The sequence below is a fragment of the Tyto alba genome, unplaced genomic scaffold (assembly GCF_018691265.1).
Source record: "Tyto alba isolate M040663 unplaced genomic scaffold, T.alba_DEE_v4.0 Super-Scaffold_1, whole genome shotgun sequence".
NCBI lineage: Eukaryota > Metazoa > Chordata > Aves > Strigiformes > Tytonidae > Tyto > Tyto alba.
The window spans coordinates 33,055,880-33,075,556 of NW_024881261.1; the positions used below are offsets into that span (position 1 = coordinate 33,055,880).

The 19,677-nt window shown below is 35.4% G+C and overlaps 1 protein-coding gene across 2 annotated transcripts in view; it reads left to right on the top strand.

Moving 5' to 3' along the window:
* BICC1 (BicC family RNA binding protein 1) overlaps positions 1 to 19,677 on the top strand; it is a 115,551-nt gene that overhangs the window by 84,196 nt on the left and 11,678 nt on the right. For both annotated transcript variants that reach the window (XM_033004295.2, XM_033004296.2), the window contains 14 exons: positions 1,751 to 1,830; positions 2,680 to 2,838; positions 3,799 to 3,852; positions 4,841 to 5,035; positions 6,088 to 6,339; positions 10,068 to 10,199; positions 11,328 to 11,514; positions 12,976 to 13,134; positions 13,508 to 13,704; positions 14,007 to 14,148; positions 15,252 to 15,408; positions 16,783 to 16,948; positions 18,304 to 18,343; positions 19,025 to 19,179. In XM_033004295.2, coding sequence (XP_032860186.2) covers positions 1,751 to 1,830; positions 2,680 to 2,838; positions 3,799 to 3,852; positions 4,841 to 5,035; positions 6,088 to 6,339; positions 10,068 to 10,199; positions 11,328 to 11,514; positions 12,976 to 13,134; positions 13,508 to 13,704; positions 14,007 to 14,148; positions 15,252 to 15,408; positions 16,783 to 16,948; positions 18,304 to 18,343; positions 19,025 to 19,179 — 2,075 coding nt within the window. The remainder of the gene's footprint in view (positions 1 to 1,750; positions 1,831 to 2,679; positions 2,839 to 3,798; positions 3,853 to 4,840; positions 5,036 to 6,087; positions 6,340 to 10,067; positions 10,200 to 11,327; positions 11,515 to 12,975; positions 13,135 to 13,507; positions 13,705 to 14,006; positions 14,149 to 15,251; positions 15,409 to 16,782; positions 16,949 to 18,303; positions 18,344 to 19,024; positions 19,180 to 19,677) is intronic.

Genomic DNA, 19,677 nt, shown 5'->3' on the forward strand with positions numbered 1-19,677 from the left:
ATCATTCACAGCTTAAACACATTAGAACCACATGGCTTACTGTCAACTTAAAAAAGAAAAGAAAAATTGCCCTTAAGACTATCTGGTTTGTTGTTTTTTGGGGGGGTTTTTGTTTCTTTTTTCTTTTTTTTTTTCCACTTTGCTCCTTTGTGAAAAGGCTGAAGCAGCAGATTTTTGGAGCTTCTGTAGATTCTATGCGCATACCATGTTTTTGAGACTACACTTTTTCCATTTTGAAAAATTAAATATATCTGTTTCTCAGAACTCAATGCTGCATTTTTCTTGACTTTCATGAAACTTGGCAGTCAATCCTGTGTTCCTTCAGCATTTCTGTATCCCCAGCTGAATGTGCTCATAACTTCCCAGTGGTAAAGACTAGAGGTTTTTTATTGTTGGAACAAAAAGAGTATCCAGGCATGGCTCAAGCAGTTTCAATTTTCAATTAAATACAACAAATTTACAATCTGAAGTTGTATTATTTGGCATTTTTTTAGTAGTGAAGCGATTTCGATCATTGAGATGATGGGAAAGGCAGATACGTTGTGTTACAGCTATGTTTTTCTCCTGCCATTGAGTGTGTATTTACTTTTATATACTCTAAAAAGTATGTATCTATCTTGCATAATTAATTAGATTAATTCATTACCCAGAAGAGAATTTAGAATATTTTTTTTTTGAAGAACAGTTAATCCCATCACAGGACAAAAAGCACTGTTACACTGAAAAAGGGCAGTGGGCTCAAGAACTGGGGAAAGAGAAATAGGCATCATTTGCAAAATCATAGTCTTGTTTCTAATACTGAGACATTTGGGTGGTACTTGAGGATTTTTTTGTTTTAATTGAACCTATGTTTATTGTTTTGACAGGAATTTTGCTTTGTGGCACTTTATGCTTCTGGACACCAGATGGTGCTGCTAAACTGTCTAATGTGTAATTTTCACACTTTTTTGAGTAATTGATACTTGATTTAGTTCCAAAGTTAGTTCTATACTTTGTGACCAGGCGTATATTCCAGGATGCAGAACTGTACTTGATAGCTCAGCACAACATCAGCTGCTGGTTAAGGACAGTCTGAAAACTACAATGCAAACTGAAGTGTGTTGTAGAAGCAGTATCTTAGACCTCACTGGTTAAAAATTATTAGCACCTGGTGTTCCTCCTGGGTATATAGCTTAGTAGAAAATCTTAATTTATTTACTTAACACTTCAGACATTTGATTTATTAAAGTGTCATTTGAATTTGATTTGGTAAATTCCATCACAACATTTCTGCTGGAAGCACCTTTATTGCCAGGTTAAAACTGCCAAAGACAGTTCTAGAGACTAATTAAATGTAATGCAGTGGTGATGAAGGTGGGTTCGAGTTTTGGTGTTTTTTTTCTTGGACATTGTCTGTGTTAAGCTTGAGTAAGGCTTTTAGTTGTCCTCTGTTAATATTTGCGTGAGAAGGCATGATGGCTTAACTACGTAATTACATTGCAGACAATGTTTATAATACTGTAATGTATACTTGGCATTTGATTTCTATTTATTTTAAGTTGGTTAATGTTTAATAAACTCATCTGGTAATCTTGATCATGAGGTTGAAGGGATGGAACAATACATTTGTTTTTTAGCTGAATCCAAAAGGTTGGTGGTACAGTTTACTGCTGAACTGTAAATAATGGATTCAAATTTATTTAAGCAGTGAGGAAGTTTTCCGATAGATATTTTACTGTATTTTTCTTAAAAGTTTTTATTTCTTTTACAGATCCCCATATTAAAGTCTCCGGAAAAAAGGAAAACGTTAAAGAAGCAAAAGAAAAAATCATGTCTGTGTTGGACACAAAAGTAAGAGCGAACTTATTTAGGATCACACCTTAAGCCCTGATTTTGTGGTGTCATTGATCTCTTTAAATGGGCTTATTAAAACAGAAGGTATTTATGCACAATCCAAAGCAAAGTCTTCAATATATATTCCTTCTGGACGCTGATATTTGCTCTATACACAGATATTTAAACATGTTATAAGAAAATACTTGCTTAAAGCACTTTTTCCAGATCTGAACTATACAGAAATAATAGTTCCAGCCATATGGCTGAAAACATACATAGTTTGTTCATTGGATTGGGTTTTTTCTTCAAAATCTGAAATACAGCTTCACTGTGAACAGTAGATTATACAGCCATTTCACCAAACACAAAATTTTCTTTCTGTTTGAAATTCAATTTTAGGAGAATGTATGCAGTTCTGTTTATAACTATTACTGCAATCTTATACTCTGAAACATTAGGACCACAGTTTCTAAAACTCCTAGATTTTGACCAGGGTTTCCATATGCTCATCAGAGTATTTTTTTTTTTTTCATCCAGTATCAAGTCTTTTGGGGCAGTGTGTATAGCTTCTGCATAGTTGTACACCAGTTGATAAAAGCTAGGGTGCATTTTAAAAGCCTTAGACATTTCGTGAAGATGTATCTTTGGGCTTTTTATTTCAATGTTATTTCTTCATTGGAAATAAAATGTGAATGGTTTAGCATCTGACTGATCCGTATTGAAGACGTCTCACTTGAGTAGAAGTTAAGCCACAGCAAAAATACTTTGGAAATACACTTTTGAATGTCATTCTTGAAGTTGCAGTACCCTGAAATACTGAAGTTCTGCTGTGAACAAATCTGATCATGGGTGCTTGATTTCCAGAGCAATCGGGTAACTCTGAAGATGGATGTTTCACATACAGAACATTCTCATGTGATAGGTAAAGGTGGCAATAATATTAAAAAGGTGATGGAGGAAACAGGATGTCATATCCATTTTCCAGACTCGAATAGGAATAATCAAGCAGAGAAAAGCAACCAAGTAAGTATTTAATATTTAACACGTTTATACTGTAATTCCTGAGAGTATAAAACATTTCTAAACTTATTTTGTCATTCTGGGGTTTTTGAGGATGGTGAGTTCATGTTCAGGGAAATAGTTTTTTTTGTATTTACACTCTGTGGAAAGCAGGGGACTTGCTCAGTGAGCAAATCTTTAAGAACAGATGGAAACAATTCATGATGGCTCATGAATGGTTTTCATTTTTTTAAACTAAATTATTTTGAGCATTCAGAAGTCAGCAGCTTAGTGTGAGTGATAGAGAAGCAATATGAAAAGCACTGGGTTTGTAATTATTTTTTTTTTTCCTGTTTAACACCTGACTTATTTAACATATTGATTAATTCCTTGGTGCTTTTGGCTTATGGTGTAACTTCGTTGCAAACTAAATTTGGTGGGTAGCTAGCAAAAATGAATGTCCTATTGTAGGAGTTCAACTTTATGAGAACAACTCATTGAAACTGATTTGTTAATCTTTTGTAATGCTAGTATTGCTAGAATGTTTACTTTCAAGACTTTCATCACTGTATTTAGAATTCCCTCTAGTGCATCCTAGTGGCTGCTGAGCAAAATACAGTAATTTTGAAATGTTTTAAGAAAACGTACTGGTGTTGAATATTAGGATTGAGCACATGCATACAGTAGTAATTCCATTATTTGATCCCAACTACTGTATTGTTTGTATCCATTTTTTTCCAGTTGTTTAAGCCTGTGTAATCTAAGATGCTGTAATATTCATAGATTATGGGTTTTTTTAAACTGGCTTTAGTTTTCAGCTACTCTTTAGAGAATACTTAGGATGTCACCAGGTGTGAAATAAATGTTGATTTTTTTTTTTTTTTTTTTTTTTATAAAAAAGAGAATACAGATTTCTGAGTAACTTTTTCCAATGCCTCATTTGAAAATGTGATGCTATATTTTAATATGTTCTTGTTCTTCCAGGTGTCTATTGCAGGACAGCCAGCCGGAGTGGAGTCAGCAAGAGTTAGAATTCGGGTAATAGTCTATTTCAGTATAGTGTTCCCTTGAAAACACCTGAAAGGAAAAAAAAAATATTGTTTTGAGAACCATAGGGTTGTTTGGCTCTGTCTTATGACAGCAGAAGTATAGGAGCAAATGTGAGTATCTGTGTGAGTGAAATGCAAAGAGTATTATAAAGACAGTGATTTTGCTTTCTGGCCAGATTTTTAACTAGCCCATGGTGGACCCTGAACACAGTCTACAGTGTAAGCAACATGTAGAGTTGTTCAAAACTACATCTTAACTTAACCTCTACAGATGGCCTGTGGAAGCTCAGGCATGCTGTGTGAATATATGACTTAAGGAAAGGCAATTGTTGCCTTTTTCATTTTAACCGTTTTCATATATACTTTGTGTAAATTCATTGGTGAAATTCAGTTCCATTCTCCACTCGTAGCACTTATCTATCTTTACCTTCTAGTTTTGACTTGTGTGTGTATTCTGGCATGGATAATTGTAAATCTAATAAATTATGAAAATTCTTTCACAGTTGTAGTTGGGTATGTCACTTACACAGCCTTGGTCTTTACAGTCATGAAAGAAGCTGATGTTTATGTAGCTTTGTAACTGACTTCAGAGCTCCAATTGCTTCATGTCAGAAAAGAGACTTCCTAGAGAAGTTTTACAAATAGTGGCCTGTTTGCAGGTCTGCATGGATAAGTATGGGAAATTATGTGGGTTTACTGTTGCTGCATAGTTGCAAAAGATCCTGCTATTTTGGAGGGGGAAAAAAACCCTCAACACAGAAAATGCCTATGCAAAACCAAAAACTCTTGTGTCCTTGGAAAAATCGGTGCCTTTTTCCAACTGAAGACATGATAATATTTTTATCGATGAACCCTGGGTAGGGGTATGTATTATGTCAGTTTAACCATCACTAACCAATAAATTATGATTCAGTAATAAAATTGTAGTTTTAGTGAGTATGATTTTGATTTTCAATATTTGATCTTCATTGTTATAGGAGCTGCTTCCATTGGTACTTATGTTTGAATTGCCTATTGCTGGAATTCTCCAACCAATCCCAGATCCTAATTCTCCCACAATTCAGCATATATGTCAGACATATAATATTTCAGTTTCCTTTAAACAACGCTCTCGAATGTATGGTGCTACAGTCATTGTCAGAGGGTCACAAAATAACACTAGTGCTGTGAAGGTAAGGTGTCATCTGTAAGTAGGTTTTTGCATGTTATAAATATATTCATAATTTACATACTTAAGAACTATTAACGTTATATCCTATGTCATCAGTACATGTTGTTATTATATAATCACTTTTGAAGCCTGAGGGGTTGCTTGTTGGTTTGGTTTGGTTTTTTTTTTAAACCTAACTGATATAGGTCAGGGGTAAAAATGTATAGAAAAACTTCAGGATTTTGCATTGTTTGTGCCAAGCTTTTAATCTGGTTTTTATCTCTTGCACGCCTGTTTGGGTTTCCAGCAGTTCTGGAATATGTGCTTATCTTGCCCATCTTTTAATTAAAAAAAAAAAAAAAAGAGAAACCTAAAGCCATGAGACAATGTACCCTAACCCCGCAAAAAGCCAAACACCCAACTACACAAAAAAAAAAAAAAAAAAAAAACAAAACAAAAAATACAGCCACAAAACAGACCCTGCTCCCCATGAATTCTTCATGCTTTGTTGTTCTCAATGTGCACTCACATATGTAACCTTGAAAGTTGCCCTAACAGTCAATAAAACTGCTCTTGTGAAACCGGGATTGGGAGATATGAATTAGACAGTTGAGCAGAGGAACTACCATGAGCCTGTTTATCTTAATAAAATAAAGTTGCCTTCTTAACAGCTGGCAGTGTGATAGATTGATATGGTCTCGGATGGATGTATCTCAAGCCAGTAAGAGCATCCTAGGCCAAAATTGAGACACAAATTTTGCAAGTATTCCTATCCAAATAAATCTCTGCCAACTTCTGTTGCTGTATGTGGGCACAGAAGGTCTATTGGGACTAAAGCATTTGACATCATCTTGCTGCCTTTTATAATGGCAATTAAAGACTGTGTTTGGTGACAAAATGGGAGTAGTAGGTTGAGTGTTAGTCCACCTGTTTACCTTCAACAAATCAATCAGATTTTTAAAGAAAGTTTGTTTTGTTTGTCTTGAATGTGGAATGCATGACAAGTAAGGAAACAGTCTGAAATACCATTTTGTGAGCACTGTTTCACTGATTTCTTGCATTTTCCCACTGCAGGAAGGAACAGCCATGCTTTTAGAACACCTAGCTGGGAGCCTGGCCTCTGCAATCCCTGTGAGCACACAACTAGACATTGCAGCGCAGCATCATCTCTTTATGATGGGTCGAAATGGCAGTAACATCAAACATATCATGCAGAGGACTGGTGCTCAGATCCACTTCCCTGACCCTAGTAACCCACAGAAGAAATCCACTGTCTACCTCCAGGGCACCATTGAGTCTGTCTGTCTTGCCAGGCAATATCTCATGGTAAATAACTTTCACTGAAACTTGCCTGATAAAAATGCCAGATCATAGAAAATATGCTCATTCTGTGTGTATTTGTGGGTCAAATGTAAGTTAGCCTTAGAGAGGAAGGATTACTACTCAAATTTTAAAAAGCTGATTCAGTTGAGTATGCTCTGTTTTTGTCAGTGTTTTGTGAGTGTCTGTAGTTATCTAAAATATTTGTTATCTCTGGTATCATGACTTGAAAAATGACCGTAGTAATATAAATCCAACATAAGCGATTTAAATTTATGATAACAATATGCTTCTGAGTAGAAGGCAGATTTTTTGAGGGTTTTGTTGTTGGGCAGTGGTTGGTTAGTTTTGTTTTGCTAGGCTGCCTTCTCTGTGTTTGTCAGGTAAGTAGGTTTCTTTTGGCAGGAATTTCTTAGTTCTTCTGTAGGCAAGTTTTCTAGGAAGCTGGGAGCCATAGGAAATAATTACTTATTCTGCAGTCTTACATTCTTTCTAGTATCATAGCCTCAGTATAGTGAGACCTTTTATCAAAAGAGCTGTGGTGATCAATATTATTAGTATTTATATAGACTTGTTATATTCTTCTTTAAGCTTCACAGGAGCCTTCAGGCATTGTTGTAGTACTAATGTTTGTACATGGAATTTTATATATATGGATATTTATGAACAACACACGGAAGGATTGGACTCAAGTCCAATTCAAAGCTGGTATCAGGATAAACCATGATACTGTTACATTCCAGAAGTCCACATCTCTCATTGTACTGTGCCTTTCTGTATAGTGGAAAACAAAAACATGGTGCCTTTATCTTCATATAGTTATATGAATAATATTCTAGATTATTAATGTCTGTAAATACTAAGAGATAGCCTTGTTCTATGTATTTCCATGGTGAGGTTTAAGTTGTACTTTTCTGGAAGTTCATTAAGTAGAAGGAAATATAAACAAGCTATCATAGGAACATCAAAGTACACTTTAACTGTAGAAACCTAGAAATATGTGAGGGCCATTTTTTTTGATATGTTGTTTGATTTAATTCCAAACACATCATTACAACTTAATATCACACATCACATCCACTGTATCACCCTTTAAGAATTGTACTGACCAGGAGACTTCGTATGTTTCAACTCACAGACATTACATGTCCTGAAACTGTTGTTACCAATTCTGTAGGTAAAACAAGTATTAAAGCAAATTTTGCAAAGAAGGAACATATCTTAAGCAATAAAAATTTGAAAAGCTGAGGGAAGACGTAACTAACAAAATAAAAACTTACCTCCAATTCCTAACTTAATAAACCCAGTATTTTTCAGCTTCAGATAAATCACTTGGGTATTGGCTTGACCAGCATATTTATGTTAGAGAGAGATAGCTGCAGTCATTCTGAGATGCTTTTGAAGTAAGTTTCACTTGATTTGTTTTCTTCTTGGGCTTTGTTCACTGGGATGAGATTTCTGTAGTGGGAGGATTTCCTGCAAGTTGTGAGTGTGTTCTGGCCTTCTTGCTGTGGTCCCTGGTGGTAATTGCCTCCTGCCAGCTCCTCTGATTTGGTCAGAATAACAGCTGATGCTGTTTCACAACTAGGCAGGGCAAGTATCCTATGGAATTGGAGAGGGGATTTCAAAATAGTGATTTGATCTCCGCAGAGCTCCTAGAAATAACTATCCAGAAGCATCTGAACATCAATACCAAGAAGAGAAATACCATCATGTTGCTCTAAAGTAGTAAATTGTTGTGATCGGTAGTTCTGCTAAGAGACTAAATTTGAATTGGAGTTCACAACATCAACAGAAAATGCAACACAGTGCGTAGATACCTTACAGTAGGCCACATGCAATGTGTTAGTGCTGTCTTTTGTAATTGCTGAGCAGTATGTCTAAATGGAAACTTTAGTATCAACTAGTAACTAATTTCATTGAGAAGTGTATGAATTCTATGATGTATGAACTGTGAATATCCCTTAGCTCTGACAAGCATTGCAAGTCCCAGCTTCTAATGATCAGTATATTGCTTTCAGGAATACATTCAACATGCTGGTTAAGACAATACTCATGATGAGAACAAATTGTAAAAGGAAGAAAGAATACATAGTGATTTAGAATTAAATATTTACCTAAGCAAGAGAGGTTTGGCGTCTTCAATATGTTCTTGTTCTGTATCGTCCCCTCAGCCCAAACCTTTTGGTTTCAGCTATGTTTTGATTGTCACTAAAAGATACTGAGACTTAGATTTTGTTAGTTTTGCACTGAAACTATGTGCTGGTTTTGCACTTGTACTATATTTAGTTACAGAAGACATTGACAACATAGTTTTGTTCATTTACTTCCTGTCAAAGATCATTATTTGGTTCTGTTCCTCTCTTATCACGTAGGTGCTCTAAACATGCAATAACAAAAGAGTAATATAAAAAAAGACCCTTTTCATATGCTTCTAAAACCTGACCTTTCAATGTAAGTTTCTGGTTTTCTTGTTAACCTTCAGTTGCATTTTCATTCAGTAGGCTTTTCGTGAGACCTTCTGATATTAATATATGTAACTTCTTCAGTAAAAAATGTGCAAGATTTAAGTATGAAATGCAGTCCTGTTATAAAACCCTTGATCGTTTGTTTCAGTGTTTTTAAAAACATTTAATTATCATCGTTATTTTTTGGAAAAGTTCACTTTGTGAAGTTAATCTGTGTTTGTCAGTCTTCCTGGAGTCAAAATAGTTAAGATGCCTTGCTTTCATTTTCCCTAAGTTAAAATTACTTTAATTTAGGTTTGGGAAGTACTGTGTAGCTATAGGTGGTACCGTTGAAAAGTGCTATTTAAATATTAAAGTTATATTGAACTAGTGATCTGAAGAAAAAATATGCAAATTTACTGCTTTTCTTTCTGAAGCAAAAGCAGGAAATGGATTAAATAAGACCACTTTCTTTAATGTATCTTACTGTGGCTTTTTCCCTGATGTGTGATACTATGTTTACTTTATTGTGAATCTAAATTCACAAAAACTAGGATTTGGTTTTTGCTGACCTTGTTTCCTCTATTTTGGTTATTTTATGAGAAGTATCAATCTAATAGTTTCTAAATATCATGGCCGTTGAGTCCTGGTTTCTTGGGTTTGGGCTTCTTTAGGGGCGCTTGTTCTGTTCTTTTCTGGTGGGGTTTTTCTTTGGTGGTGGGGTTTTTTTACTTAGTTTTAATATTTCAAGTGTTTCAGAGATGTCATGTGCATCACTGGAAAATACTTGTCTAGTTGATCTAGGACAGGGGAAGAGAAAGGCAAAAGTTAAGACTCAGGCAATGGTGATTTACGGAGAAATTTTTTCAGCGTTGTTTCCTTATCTCAAATATAGTTTGTGAGCCATCTGAGTATGTGAGAGTCCTGCTATCAACTGCTGACAATATTTTGTTCTGATTTAATAGGTAATAATGATGTCTGAATTTTAATCCTCTGGACACCTCTCAGTCTGTATAAATAGCTAATGCAGGGTGCATATGTGCTGATTCAACAAAGCATTTCACCCTTTATACCACTGAACTGTTTGTTCAGAATTCCAGGGTAGAAAGATACACCTGTAGTCCTGCATACAAGAAAATAGCTTTACCTAACACTATATCCTTGCTTTTTTTTTTCTGAACTTACGTGATGTACATGTGTTTAAAATATCTGTATTTCAGTTTATTGCTAACATTTTAATGGGAAAAGGGCAGATTGTAAGTTTTATGAATTTTTGTGTCTTTTCAGGGTTGCCTTCCTCTTGTGCTCATGTTTGATATGAAGGAAGAAATTGAAGTAGAACCACAGTTTATAACACAGCTAATGGAGCAGTTAGATGTCTTCATAAGCATTAAGCCAAAGCCAAAGCAACCAAGCAAGGTTGGTGAAAAGCTAATATGTTCTTTTTAGCCTTTCATGACAACTTCTCAGAGCTGATGAGTTGACATGTCTTCTCCTCCTCCATAGCTTAATGGATCATAAACTTGTAAAAGGTGTATATATTTTCTGCTTGAAATATCAGTTTAAATGTTACAACCGTTCTCCTTTATGGTAATTTGACTTTCATAAAATACTTGGCAATCCAGAGATCAGCTTTTGTATGGAATATACTGATAAACCAATCATGATGAGACAAATTGTATCTGACTAGAACTACTATTTGTTTTTAAATAAAATCATCTTAAATTGCAGCTCCCCCCCATAACTGCAGTGTTCTTTAGCAATCAGAGTTAAACAAAACAAACAAATAACCAAAAGCAAATAAGATGACTATGAGAAGTCTGACTGTGTTCTACACAAGATGTTGAATGGAACCACAATGAACAGAATTACAAAATACTTCTAATGGGATGTGTTCATTGTAAAATATTCAGTGGGTATGGATAGGTAACTCTTACAGTTATCTGCATTGTTGTATACAATGCCATAACAGACACAAATTTCAGAGTATTAAATGAGTATTCCACTGTGTCAATAAGTGACCTTCTCTGCATGGAGTTACGTAAAATCCATACAAAGAAACATTGTATGGAGAATGTAAAAGAAATTAATCATGTTGTTTGGTATTTAATTTTCCAGGCACTTATTACTTTATTCTCAGACAGCTATGAATTTAATATGAACAACTTGTTTTTCTACTTAAGGTATAAACCTCAGTTTAAAGAGAACATAAGATTTTAATCATTGATTTACTTATCTGGATCTTGGGGCACTTAGGATTTGGTACACCAGATAGCACCAAGATACAATAATAATTATTTTTCTTAGACAGAAAGATCTTTATTCCTTCTCATTGTCAAGAGCATATGAAATCCCTAAACTCACCATCAAGGCCACTGAATTTGAATAGTTGCTAATGGACATTATCGCATGCTGTCTCACACTGCTATATTACTGATAACCATGCAGTAGCATTAAAAACAGTGATGTGTTACAGATCCATGTTATGTAGTTGAATTACTCACTGGTTTTCCTTTTTTGTTGTGTGTTTTTTTTTTTTCCCTACAGTCTGTGATTGTAAAAAGTGTTGAACGAAATGCCTTAAATATGTATGAGGCACGGAAATGTCTCTTGGGACTTGAAAGTAGTGGAGTCACCATAGCATCAAACCCCTCTACTGTCTCGTGCCCTGTTGGTCTGTCTTGTCCTGGTTTAGATATCTTGTCCTCAGCAGGACTAGGACTCACTGGGCTTGGTATGCATTATATTCTATATATATATATTTGTATTTCTTTATGTATTTGTTTGAAACTTAATTCACTTGCATTAGAAAAAAAGGACCAGATGTGTGTTTTGCATAAGGAATGGTGTTAAAGGACTAGAGAATTCCAAAAGCATCTGGCCTTTCAAGGGCTCCTTGCCGTAAAACTTCAAGGCTTTTGGCATCGGATGTGCGACTCATCTCTAGAAAATCCTTCAGAAGCTCAAAAACCATTCAGCTGAAAGCAAAAGGGAGGGGAATACAGGTGAAGTAGGACATTGCTTTTACAACTTGCAGAAGAATCTTTTTCAAATGCATGGTTTTTAATTTGGCAATATTGTGGTGTCTCAAGCTGTCCTGAGTTTGGGTAGGTACTTAAGCCTGTCAACAGTAATGTGGAAGTTAACAAAGCTGATACCACACATTTCAGTTCTGGCTGTATCTCACTGTAATTGAGGGATGCATGTGCTATCTTACTTATCAGTATGAAATTTAGGACAGAACTGTGTAAGCTTTCGTTCTTAATGTAATTTTATAGAAGTAGTACATAGTCCAGACTGGAATTACAATTTTATTTCCAAGCTCTGAAAATACCCTATTATCAGAAATGTATAGAAAACCAAGCAGTCCCAGAAGAATTTAGTGACAAATCTTGACACTAGTTCTTCAAACTCATTGTTCTCCTGTAACCACCATGTTCCCTTGCGACCTGCCATCTAGAAGTGCTGCCTAGTTCCATGTCGTATGTTTTCTTGGGGTCACACATCAGCTTGTGTTTGTGCCATTGGACTGTGGCTTTTAATGCTGCTGTTGTTACCGTTGCTGTCATGCCTGTATTTTGGGATGGGGTTTTTTTACCTCTTTAGAGTATAGCACTGCACTGCCTAGTGAATGCTCTTACAGGAAGAGCTGGTTTGAGGGAATGCTTTTCAAGTGAGGAATGCATTTTGGGGCAGATTTGCAGTCAGTATTGAAGATGCAAAAAGGAATAGTTCTCAGTGTGGAAGTAGTATTTCATGCACGTGAACTTCTCAGAAAAAGGATTTTGTCTGAAATGAAAGTAAGGTTATGTAGTACAGTTGCTTTCTTGTCTCTAAGTGATGCTTCTTTGAAACAAACTGACAGAAGCAGTAGAGGGAATACAAAGGGATGGTGGGGTTGAGAATCAGCTGGTGCAGACTGTTATGACAATACTTAGAGTCCAGTAGAAGGACATAAAAGATGCTCCAATTCTTAGATATATGGTTCCCAGTTTAAGAACAAATATTCTTAATGTGCTCTGTGCACCAAATTAATAACAGGTTTAATGTTAAAATTTGTTTGTAAAATACATGCTCGTGCAATTTAGTGGAGTTTCTTTTTTTTTTTTTTTGTCTTTAATTGGTACTTTTGTGAAACCCATTTTTCTGTAACTCTTAGCTAAATTATGCTATTCACTTGCATAATTTTTTGCAGGCCTTTTAGGTCCAACAGCCCTGTCAGTCAACACCTCAACTGCTCCAAACTCTCTGCTGAATGCCCTTAATAGCTCTGTGAGTCCCTTGCAGAGTCCAAGTTCGGGCACGCCTAGTCCCACGTTATGGGCAACATCTCTTGCTAGCACAAATGCCACAGGTTGGTAGAAGTTAAATGTGAATTAAATGAACAGTGCAACACTAAGTCATTAGAATGACAGTTGAAAAGTCTGGAATCATTAATTCTTTAGTACCTTAATGATTCTTAAATTTATCTTAAGACATATGAACAGATATCCGAATTTCAAGTTATAACTTAATATAAACTTAAGACATGCTGTCACATGCCATGTTTTCATCTGTTTTGTGTAGAAAACTACATTGACCTACAGTCATGCTTTTGGCATGCAGTTCTAATGCAAACTTGTTTGGTGATGTACATAAAGATAGAGATTTATATTAAGTACTATAAAGCAAAGCCGGAGATGGTTAAATGAGAAACTTAATCGGAATGCGACCAAATTTTGTTACAGGTTTTTCTGCTATTCCACACTTAATGATACCATCTGCTGCCCAAGCAACCTTAACTAGTATTCTGTTGTCTGGAGTACCTAATTATAGTCAAAACACTCCATCTCCACCACCAGGCTTGACTCCTGTTGAAGTTCACGTTAATGGCATGCAATCAGAGAGTAAAAAAGGCTCACCTTCTTTAAATGGTCATGTAAAGGTAAGTGATATTATCTCTGGTGAACCAGATATGTTTGTAGTAGACCTCTATGAAGAAAAGCTGAAAGAGAAAACTAGCTATATTAGTAAATTCTTAAAGCTGCTAGGTTTATAAACAGAGGCGTTTTCAAAATACGACTTAAAGATTGAAAAATGGAACATTAAAACATATTTTCCTCCTATATTGGGAATGAATTTCTTGTTCTCCTGCACAAATAGAAGAGGGAAATTCTTTCAGTATTTCCTTAAGCATAACAATCACTTTAGTGATTTTTTTTTTTTTTTTTTTGACAATCATTTCAGACCTCAAATATCAAGTATGCTGCGTTGTCTGCCACGTCACTAGGAGAAAATGTGTTGAGCACAAACCACAGTGATCCGGTAAGACAAACAAGTACTCATGGTGCCTCAGAACAAGTAGCTGCCAAGTCAAATAGTGGAGAAGGTAAGATTTTGACATTTTATTTTTTTATCTGGTAGTATTTGTGTAGTCTATATAAATTCATGAAACAAAAATGTAAATACGTTGCCTGTGCATTGGTTTTGCAGCAATGTTGAAAGAAAGTATTGCCGGGCCTCCCAGATTTGTTGTCAAAGTAGATAGAAGTTGTAGTATCTGAACTGTACTGCTGATAGAAACACCTTAAGTCAACATAAAGGCACTTGTAACATATTTATATTCCCTTAGAGCAGAGGGAAATAACCTATTATAATTGTAGTGTGTTTACAGCAGCTTAACTTCAGTGCTTAAAGCAATCTGCTGATTTAAATTATGTATTTTTGCTTTTTAATGAAAGGAAGGAATTAATGCCTTTGAGAAGGCTATTTCAGAAAAATACAGGTAGATCAAACCTAGATGACACTGGCAAACAGTATTTATTTGCATATCTTATAACAGCATTTCAGTTATGCTGCCTTTTAGAAGCTGAAGGAACTAATGAACTGTTCCCATCATTCTTGGAAGGAGGGAACGCCAGTTCCACTTCAAACTTAATCAAATGTGTGTAAAGGCCTTGTTTCCCTTACAATACTGATCGACAAGGAGATGCTTTTTTATTAAGGGTTGTGGTCATTCAAAATGCAGATTTGATTAAAAGGTACATTGCCCAATAAAGGTGATTAATATTTGTAAAATTACGTTCTAAAGATATTTGAACATTAAGTGAGAAGCTTTTATTCTAGCAAATATTATCTGAGCACCTGGCAAGCTTTATTAAAACTAGATATAAAATCAAATTTGTTGGAAATACGTAGTCACTCCTGATTGTCAGTCTTCAGATTTAATGTTAACTAATATCACTTAAAATAAATATTTTCTAAAAGGAAATACGTAGTATGTCTACTATATATGTGATTATCAACAGCGTTTTTCTGCATTTGAACTTGTATTTCTGACTGCTTAACCTTGATCAGGTAATTGTCCCTGAAGACTTCAATAATTCAGTAAGGAGGAAGAGCAGCTTTTGTTCTATACTTGTCATTCCTTCAGTAAGTTCGCTAGAACATACGAGGGTGCTTGCTTAACTATTCGCTTTATTGGCCTTGTAGGTTGCAATGATGCTTTTGTAGAAGTAGGCATGCCAAGAAGTCCGTCACATTCAGCAAATACAAGTGATCTGAAGCAGATGATGAGCTCTTCCAAACAGGCCTGTGCTAAGAGACAAACGGTTGAATTACTGCAAGGCACCAAAAACTCTCACTTACAGTAAGTTCAATGCATAAATACAGATTAATGGAACTTTTGCTGTGCAAAAATACTTAACATGTTTTTGTAGGCTGAAGGAGTGGTTAAGTCATAAGATACTCAAAGAACTGATTTAAGTTGGGTTCGATTTTTAATCACATTGGGCATTAATATAATCCCCAGTTTGTCTGATAGTTTCAGACTTGGAATGCTTTTTGTACATCCTAAGTATTTTCCTTTGGTTTGAAAATAAATGCCTTCTCCTATAAGAGTGGATAATTTTTCAGAGGAACTCTCATTACCTATTTCTAAAGGATACATTTTTGCACTTTGCTTTTTTGTTGATTGCTTTGAGAAGAATTCCTAACTGACAGCCTTTTTCCTTCAGTGTGTACCTGAGGCTGTTTTCTTCTTAAAAAAACGATATTGAGGGCATAACAGCATGTTCCCAAACACTTGTCTCAATGATTTTTTTGTTTGGTTGTTTTTTTTTAATGAGCCAGCAGTGGGAAAGGCTCTTTTGAGTCATAATATGTCTTGGCAACGCAGGTTTTGTGCTTAATGCAATGTTTTGTCCGATCTACTTTAAGCAGTGTTTTCACTATTTCTTTTGGGAACTATCATTGCTCTTTTGAGATGCATATTTTCTCTTACCTCATTTATTTACACTGTTAAAGCTGTGATATATACCTCATTAATTCTGCTCTCATAGTTTAGAAATCCAAGGATTCCTGCTAATCAGACTCAGTTGTTTGTATGTCAGTCAGTTGTTTGTATGCCTTGTTCTTTTTGTTGCTTAGTTTCCTTAGGGTGTTTTCCTGGGGTAGTCTACAGCATCTAAAACACAATCACTTGGCTTTGAAGTAAGAGTTTATACTCTTTCACAGTAGACATAAAATGTGGCTGATTTTTAGAAAGAAAAGATTACAGTAAGAGGTGCTTTAGAGTGTAGGACTGCAATTATTGAAGCTTTAAAAGCATGTTAACTTTCTTAGTCCCCATTATGCATCTCTCTTTATCCTACTACTACCAGTCTGTTAGAACTGCTGAACTGCTGGCCTGAGCAAGGCTTAAACCAATATGAAGTCAAATTGTGTTGGGAACGCATGTGATAATTCCAGATACCAGACAGTTCAGATCTGTATCTATCAACTATGCCTCATAATTGGTAATAGAGGTAGCCGCAATACGTGCTTTGTTTCACTGACAGAAGAACAGGTAAAGGAAAGCTGAGATTTGGAAATATTGCTAGAAACATTGGGATGTTTGTGTACTGGCATTTCTTGAGTTTTGCCGCCAAAGTTCTCAAGGTAAAGCTCAATTATCAAAATTGCATTGAATATTCACTGCTTGTGACAAAGACAACTGTAGTTAATACTGACTCTGCCCCCGCAGTACTACAGAGAGGCTGCTCTCAGATGCGGAGTTAAGTGCTTCCGAAAGTCCCATGGCTGATAAAAAGGCTCCTGGAAGTGAACGCGCAGCAGAGCGAGCGGCAGCTGCCCAGCAGAACTCTGAAAGAGCACGTCTAGCTCCGCAGCCGTCCTATGTAAATATGCAGGTACGCTTCCCTGAGTAGACACAAGCGCAATGAGAAATTACCATGGGATGCAAAAGCGACTGTTGACTTGTAGACTGACTTGCCGCTACTGTTTCAGTAAAAGCATTTCCGAGCAAAGCTGTTAACTCTTCCAACTGAAGAGTGGGTTGTCACCTAGAAGTCTTGAAGACAAAAAAGCTCTTCTGCTTCCGTTGAATAAGAAAAATTTATGTACAGAATAAATTGGATGGCTATATTGGTCTACACAAGCATCATGTTTGTGTAAAAATTCTTATATTGTTGCTTTCAGAAGAGAATTATATCTACAAAAGAAATTTTATAACTTCTCACAAGCGATGTCCACACAATTTTTTTTTTCTATAGGTTCACATTTTTATACAGGGGGATTTAGTGGAGTAACTACACTGGTTTTACTTCATAAATACAGATTTGTACATTCACTCCTTTTTTTTCTTATACTGTTCTTACTTGGTAAGCTACAGCCTACTATATACTATAAACTGCTTCCATGTTGTTGCAAATGTGCCCAGAGAGAGAGAGCCCTGTCAGTGTTTGTCTAGCAGTAGTATCACAATAGTTTTCAGTATAGATCTATAAGTGTCTAGGCATAACTACACTGCATGGAGTAGTGGAATAAGATTAACGCTAGTGTTTTGCAGCCCTTCTCCTTAGTTATTCCTCTAGTTATTTCAAGTAGTGAATTTAATGCTCCAGTCTAAATACTGCTTTTTTTATAGTCTTTTTTGTGTTTAGACTTGATAAACTGTAATTCAAAGGCGTATAACTTAATTAACCAGGGGTATTTAAAGTTCAAATCTTCTGTTGTCATAGGTAGTGTGAATACAAGGGGGTTTTTTACGCCTCTCAAAACTTAAGTTATTTTCGGAAGAATGCCTGGAGAAGAACTAAACTTGAAAGATTATTAAAAATAACTGTGATGCCTAGAATTGCTGTCTAAGATAATATATTACCTTTTTTGTACTGTTGAGGAATGTTTTAAATGCTAAGAAGAGATGAATAAGGAAGAGATACTATGCTTGAAAAGTGTCTTATTAAAAAAAAAAAAAAAAAAAAAAAACCAACAAAAAAAAACACCTCTGCCTAAATAGTTTGTAAATACTACTGCAGCTTCACTCGAATAGCAGATAGTTATTTAAAATCTTGGTTATCTATGTTTGAGTGAACACTTTAAGGCTTCGACTGGACTACTGTCAAATTAATGTGCAGTACTTCAGGTTTCTCCTAGATGTATTCACTGGCCATTTTCAGAACTTTTGTTTTTACAAAGAGCTGAGCACTAGAATGCCATTTATCTGAATGGTAATTAAGCTATCTTCTGCATGTTTAATTTTCAGGCATTTGACTATGAACAGAAGAAGCTACTAGCAACCAAAGGTATGTGGATAAACAGTGACTCTTGAGAAGTTTCTTAGTACACAGCTGGAAGAATTTTCTATAGTTTTAGTTTTTTAATTTGATTTTTTAATCAAATCTAAACCTGATAGCGAAATATTTTTATAACAGTTTTCATGTTACAAAAATTTCCTAACACCAACATAGTATAAAACACAGTATAAACAACTTGCAGATGGTATGCTGTCTGTGTGAGTATATCCATATGCAAATGATCCATGTTGTTTTCAGAGATCTCGTAGCTGTAATACTTGATTTTATTTGGATCCAAATTAAACTTCAAGGTGTTTGTTATATCAGAGAAGTTACTCCTTACTTCAGGGATAAATTAAGTTACAAAATTGATAAGGGACTTAACGATATGTTTGACCTTGTTTAAAAATAAAATAAATGCCCACACACCAAAAGAAAACCAGAAAACCCTCTTTTTGAAGCAGATATGATTCTTTCGGCTTCCTTGCAGCCCTGTGGGGTGTAATTATCTTCTGACAGAGTAAATTGCCTTAAGCAAAGGGTAGAATTCAAGCTGTGTAGCAAGTGGAGGTGTTTAGAATTTACCATTTGGTGGGTTGAGGTCTGTTAGCATACATGACTTCAGAATTATTATCTCAGTACCTTTACTAAAGTTGAGATTTACTACTTTGTTTCTGTGTTTTCTTTCAGCAATGTTAAAGAAGCCAGTTGTAACAGAAGTGAGAACTCCAACAAACACATGGAGTGGTTTGGGGTTCTCTAAATCTATGCCTGCAGAAACTATCAAGGAACTAAGAAGAGCAAATCATGTATCGTACAAGCCATCTATGACAACAACATATGAGGTATAAAAAACTGTATTGTAGTGGAATTTTATTTCTACTGAATGATGCAGTTCTTTCTCTTGAGAATTGTCTATAACGTTTGTAAAAAATCTTGCACGTAAGATTATTAGCTTTCCTCTTACAGTTCTAAGTATTTTTTTTTTTATGGTAAAAAAATGTTTCTTACGTAAATATTAAGGCATATGGAATGCATTCAGCCTGACACACAAAATTATATCTGCTTTATAAATCTTACTCTAGCTTTATAGAAGTTTGCTCCTGAAAATATATTTGTTTAAAGAAACTTAAACCAACTTATGGGACCAAATGTCTCCATAATTGTAGACAAGTGGTAGAAATTTTGTAACGTAATTAAAACAATGTGTATATAACAAACAAACTACATAATGTGAACCACTGCATGGTGGAGCAGAACGTTAAAACAAGAAATTGCTGCAGCTCATCTTATCTTCTACTGGCGAAGCTGCAGAACTGGGAGAGCTTTCTGTATTTGCACTG